Source organism: Venturia canescens, chromosome 2 (assembly GCF_019457755.1).
Source record: "Venturia canescens isolate UGA chromosome 2, ASM1945775v1, whole genome shotgun sequence".
In the NCBI taxonomy this organism is placed as follows: domain Eukaryota; kingdom Metazoa; phylum Arthropoda; class Insecta; order Hymenoptera; family Ichneumonidae; genus Venturia; species Venturia canescens.
The window spans coordinates 28,086,977-28,093,139 of record NC_057422.1 but is presented as its reverse complement, the minus strand read 5'-3'; the positions used below and the strand labels follow the sequence as shown (position 1 = coordinate 28,093,139).

Below are 6,163 nucleotides of genomic sequence, written 5' to 3'. Positions count from 1 at the left end.
CACACACACACGGCCCTACGGCGCGCGGCTTTCCCCTTCGCTGCCCCCCTCTGGCCCTGGCGCTTCCCCGCACACCGCTCCCCCCTCGCCGCCATTTGAGCCAGAACCGGCGTAGCCTTACTACTACTAATGTAGGAGAAATCTTGATTTTTCAAGAACGGACACCAATTCAATGCTAAATATTGTTTCGATAATTAATTTTTGATATTTTTTGGTCATACGACGAGCGATAGTAACGGAACCGTCTCCTTGCATGAATAACGAAGGCTCAGTAAGTTCCAACAATCGTTATTCGATTTGAGAACGGAAATTGCGCGATCATGTTGGAAAAAATCACGATTTATCATGAATAGAGATAATTCCGATAGAGGAGGCGGTTTCTTCGTAAAGTTTTTGGTATGCTCTGATCGTTTAAAACACCATGACTATTGGCTGCACCTCCTTGAATGAGTCACGAAGGCTCAGTGAGCTCCAACACTCTTTATTCGATTTGAGAGCAGAGATTGCTCGATCATGTTAGAAAAAATCTTGATATCTAAAGAATAGAGACGATTCCGATAGAAAAGGCGGTTTCTTCGTATAGTTTCTGGTGTGTTCCGACCTCACAACGAAACACGAGGATTGGATTTACCTCCTTGAATGAATTACGAAGGCTTAGTAAGCCTTAACACTCGTTATTCGATTGGGAAACATAGATTGCTCGATCCTGTTACAGAAAATCTCGATTTTTCGAGAATAGCGACGATTCCGATAAAAAGGGCGGTTTCTTCCTATAGTTTCTGGTGTGCTCCGACCTTACAATGAAACACGACGATTGGATTCACCCCCTGAAATAAATTACGAAGGCTCAGTAAGCCTTAACACTCGTTATTCGATTGGAAAACATAGATTGCTCGATCATGTTAGAAAAAATCACGACTTTTCATGAATAGAGATGATTCCGATAGAAACGGCGGTTTCTTCGTAAAGTTTCTGGTGTACTCCGAACTTACAACGAAACACGACGATTGGATTCACCCCCTTAAATAAGTTACGAAGGCTCAGTAAGCCTCAACACTCGTTATTCGATTGGAAAACATAGATTGCTCGATCATGTTAGAAAAAATCACGATTTTTCATGAATAGAGATGATTCCGATAGAAAAGGCGGTTTCTTCGTAGAGTTTTTGGTATGCTCTGATCGTCTAAAAAACCATGACGATTGGATTCACCTCCTTGAATGAGTCACGAAGGCTCAGTAAGCTCCAACACTCTTTATTCGATTCGAGAACAGAGATTGCTCGATCGTTTTCGAAAAAATCTCGTTTTTTCAAGAATAGAGACGATTTCGATAGAAAAAGCGGTTTCTTCGTATAGTTTCTGGTGTGCTCCGAACTTACAACGAAACACGACGATTGGATTCACTCCCTTAAATAAGTTACGAAGGCTCAGTAAGCCTCAACACTCGTTATTCTATTTGAGAGCAGAGATTGCTCGATCATGTTAGAAAAAATCTTGATTTCTAAAGAATAGAGACGATTCCGATAGAAAAGGCGGTTTCTTCGTATAGTTTCTGGTGTGCTCTGACCTCACAACGGAACACGAGGATTGGATTCACCTCCTTGAATGAATTACGAAGGCTCAGTGAGCTCCAACACTCTTTATTCGATTTGAGAACAGAGATTGCTTGATCGTTTTCGAAAAAATATCGGTTTTTCAAGATTAGAACCGATTCCAATAGAAAAGGCCGTTACTTCGTATAATTTTTGGTATGCTCCGATCATTCAATAAACCATGACGATTGGATTCACCTCCTCGAATGAATGACGAAGACTTAGTCAGCTTCAACAGTCGTTATCCGAGCTGGGAACACAGATTGCTCTACTAAATTCGGAAAAATGTCGATTTTACACGAACGGAGATGACTCCAATGGAGATATTTTTTTTTTTCATGTTATGTTTAATATTTTTAGGCTGTACAGAAAGCGGTTACAATTGGATTCATCTCCTTGAACGAATACGAAAACTTAGCGGCCTCGAACCCTCGCTACTGGTCTCGTGAAAGGAGTTCGTTTCACTAACTTCGAAAAAATGTCGATTTTTTTAAGAATGCCAACCAATGCAATGGAAAATGTGGTTCTTTTTCATATTTTGCAATATTTTTCTTCCGTCCAACAAACCCTTTTAATATATTTCTCTCTTTGCATAAAAACGAAGGCTGAGTTGACTCCAAAACTCATTATTCGACTTGAGGACAAAGATTGCTCCACCGAAGTAAAAAAAATATTTATTCCTCCAAAAAGGAGACGATTTTGATTTATACGTAGTGTACCTTGGTGTATTCTTGGGTATAAACAGAGCAAAAATCGTTGGATTTACCTCTCTGAATAAATAACGATGAACGCTCAGTCGCCTTCAACACTCGCTATTGATCTCGAGAACGGACACCGTACCTGATGCAAAAAAAATCGATATTTTTGTTCTCTCGGAGCTCCAACGAAAATCGTTAGTATATCAAAAACAAGTAATTTTCCTAAAATTTCAGATTTTTGAAAAATTTTTTCGATAGTGCTTAAGCCACTTTTCCATATGTTCCTGTTTTGTCTAAAATATCGCGAAATAAATTTTTGTTTTGCCCTCATAGCAGAAAGTTTTAGTACTCCATGAAATTGTAATCAAATAAAATCTTTTGACTTGAAAAAAAATTGAAAGGATAACTTTCCTAACTTATTTTTCCTTTTCTGTATATCTAGCTGTAAATTATGAGATTAACAAATGTGTTGCTAAAAATAGTTATTATTGACGTCCTTCCAAAAAAAGGGGTGGAAGTATTTTGCAAAAAAAATTTTTTTAATTTTGTCAATTTAATTTCTCTATTTCAAAAGGTGGTATTTCACCGTAGAAGACGTTATAATTCGGGTATTTTCTAGTTTTTCCATTTGTCATAACAATTAGGAAAATATTTAGACTGAATTTCGATGAAAAATAACTGTCGACCAATGAATGGAAAATCGTAAAAATGTTTCGTTCCGATCTGTTTGTTTACAATCAAAAACTATTTGAGTTTAAAGAGGAAGGCAACCTTGTACAATAGGCCTATTTCGATCTTATTAATTTAATTTTCTTTGAAATCCGCAAAAATAAAGAGATTGATTTTGGAAGTTTGATGAAAAATGTTTGCGATTTTGCAACCAGTAGTCTCCATTTTTTGCTAACAGAATTCGGTCAAAATATTTTACTAATTATATTGCACGAAAAACTAGAAAATTCCCAAATTTCAACATTTTCTGCGGAGAAATATCAGACTTTGTGTTGCGTGAAGGATCTGGTGTTGGTGGGGAGAAAATAAATGACACAATGCGTAGCGGGATAAAAAATGTAAAAAGGTTTTATTGCTCGTAGAGTAACGTGGACAGTATGCCCACGATTGAAAGTACACCCGAACCGATGCAGGTTACCCGAGTGAGAAGAGCCGGTCAACGTCGAACGAGGCTCGTTCGACGAAGCTACGAGGAGCGCTCGAAGCGTGCTTTCGCGTGCCCGATAGTTATCGTGAGAAATACCCGCAATCGATGAGAGAAAAGTCCGAATGAGTAGTCCAATTTGTTCCCGTGAATGTCCCGAAGATATTGAGCGAGGTATTTTTGGTGAAACACCGTAATTACCGGAGGGATTTAGCCGAAAGTGAAACTTGTACCGAGAAGCACGTCAGCATGCTGAACGACCGGATCTAGACTAGTCAATCAATATGGAGGTCGATGAAGACGCGCCGTGGGCATGCGCCACACGTCGCGTCGACCGCACCCGAATTGCTTGTCCAGTACGTGCTGACCCCCCGCGAGAGCGTGAGAACTAGAGCACGAAAAGCCCATTGTCTCACGTTTCCCGAATTCCCGAGCCCGCGAGCTAGCGACGCCCGCGGTGGGGCGAGCATTCGAGCCCGAGAGCGCTCGCCGGCACCGAAACCTCGCTAATTCCCAAACACTTTGAAATAAAGAATTTGAATTAGGCAGAACACAGCTTTATTTAGCACGTTGTCATTTTCGTACGATGCCCTAGTAAGCTTTTGTGCATAAAAATATATTTAATCTATGATTGAAAATACAGAAAAATTGAAATCAATCGCTTGAGAAAACGCAAAAATCATTGTTATAACATGTCATTTTCAAAAACTATGTTTTTCTAAAGTACATTCACCTTTTCTTTTGGAAGGACGACCAACAGTGTCATTTAGAGTCTCACGTTTTTTAATCTCATAATTTCTATCTAAATATAAAGCCAAAAAAAAAGAAATAAACTATGCGAAGTAGCCTTAAAATTTTTTTGAGAGTGACAAAATTTTATTAGGTTTATGGTTCCATGAAGGACTAACACTTTCTGCTATGAGAGCGAAAAAAAATTGCTTCGCGATTTTAGAGAAAAAAACAGGAAAATATCGAAAAGTGGCTTGAGCACTATCCAAAAATTTTTTTAACAATCTGAAATTTTAGGAAAATTACTTTTTTTTTGATGTACCAACGATTTCCGTTGGAGCTCCGAGAAAAAAAAATATCGATTTTTTTCCATCACCTTAACCTCCATACTGAGGAAAATTGAGATTTCCCAGAAATGGAGACGAATCCAATGCAAAATATGGTTTATCTCTGTAGTTTTTGATATTTTTTGACCAAATCGAAGATGAATACTCCGACACGAAAAAAGTAGCGGGAAGCAACCTTCTACGGGCTTTGCAGGAACAGGAAAAAGTGCAAATAGAAATAAAGAACCTAGACATGGCAACATTGATACTGAAAAACTTTTTATTTACGTGAATTTCTTTTTTTTTAATATTTTTCTTCTCCTCGTTTGAGAATCCGCGAAACTCGGGTGATTGAGAAGGCCCTAAACGTGGACTTGAATTGGAAGCGAAGAGATCCCTCGATGTAGATGGTCCCATTGACTGCACCAATGAAAGAGAGAAGCAACATATTTATTAATAGTGGGATCCCCCATTTTCATGTGGAAGTAATAACTTGGTTAAAAATATATTTAAAATCAAAAATTCAATTTGGCCCCGAACTCGAAAAAATTAGTAGAATTCATTAGAGTTAAACGAAAATTAGATGTTCTATGATCGTACTTTGAAAATTCAAACGAAGATATTATTCTTAGAATTTCCATTTTGGGTTCGTTGTCAGCTATCCGGAAATATTTTCAATTACGAAAATACCCTTCCTTGGGACGTGATAAAAAATACCAATGATGATTGAAGACTGTTCGTATTTATCGATATTACGAAATAAATGAAACATTCACCTTGTTCTTTTCTCTTCCACCATTCGCATAACCCGCTGATTTCATCTTTTCGTACTGCACAGCTGCACTTCCAATATCGTAAAAACTTTTACTGTAACAAAATGTAAAAAATATTTCTTCCATATTCTTATGGTAACCTTCAAGTTTAGTAATTAAATAAGAGGAAATACCTATACTCTTGACCCATACTAATTGACTCATAATGAATATTAATATGGACTCATTGAGTCATAATGAATATGGGTTCAAGTACGCATGCAATTAAATAGAGGAGAAAAGAGATGAACATAATACTTACAATTCACTATTTTCGGTTCGTTTTGAAGTTATCTTCCGAATACTGATGAAATCGTTCATGGAATCGCTATTCTTGCTTACAAATTTCCTCATGTAATCACGCCTTTTATCAGGTACCGGCCAGTCATAGACAGATTTAATGACCCCGTCAATGTCTCGCGAGTTGAACGTTCGTGGATTTTTTCCATTTTCACGAGACGCGGCAACCGCAACAACTACGCGCCCAAAAACTTCGGGAACATTTTTTATATTTTTATCGAATTTCTTTATATCTGTTCGATCATAATTTTGAGACGACATACTGTTAGTTTGAACACTTCAACTCAACTGATCAGTGATGTACTTTACAATGCGGCGGAGTACCGAGCGGACACACCGACCCGACACTCTGTCTTCTTCCTCCCGTATCTTGTGGGAGAGGAGAACCTCGGTACGGTGTCCTCGGCTCGCCCAAGAAATGGCGGGGGGGGGGGGGGGGGGGGGAGGAGAAGATGAACGGTGTCTAGTTGATAGGTGTCAAATTGACACCGTATGTCAGAGTCGACGACAATCGCTTTCGTGATTTCCTTATCGATTCCTAGCTTGTACCGTCT

The 6,163-nt window shown here is 38.6% G+C and overlaps 1 protein-coding gene across 1 annotated transcript; it reads right to left on the bottom strand.

Moving 5' to 3' along the window:
- Positions 1-343: 343 nt before the first annotated feature.
- On the bottom strand, positions 344-5,946 carry LOC122406337 (uncharacterized). The gene is made up of 4 exons (XM_043411735.1): positions 5,572-5,946; positions 5,274-5,364; positions 4,866-4,917; positions 344-441 (listed from the first exon to the last, which is right to left on the bottom strand). The coding sequence occupies exons 1-4, from the start codon at positions 5,868-5,870 to the stop codon at positions 344-346; spliced, it is 540 nt and encodes a 179-aa protein (XP_043267670.1). The 5' UTR covers positions 5,871-5,946.
- Positions 5,947-6,163: the final 217 nt, after the last annotated feature.

Bases quoted from the DNA above. Each gene is read 5' to 3' on its own strand.
- LOC122406337 (XM_043411735.1), bottom strand. From the start codon at position 5,870: ATGTCGTCTCAAAATTATGATCGAACAGATATAAAGAAATTCGATAAA. The intron at 4,918-5,273 runs GTGAATGTTTCA...TCATTGGTGCAG, and splicing joins GTGGAAGAGAAAAGAACAAG to TCAATGGGACCATCTACATC. The intron at 442-4,865 runs GTTTAGGGCCTT...GACTCATTCAAG, and splicing joins CGCTTCCAATTCAAGTCCAC to GAGGTGCAGCCAATAGTCAT.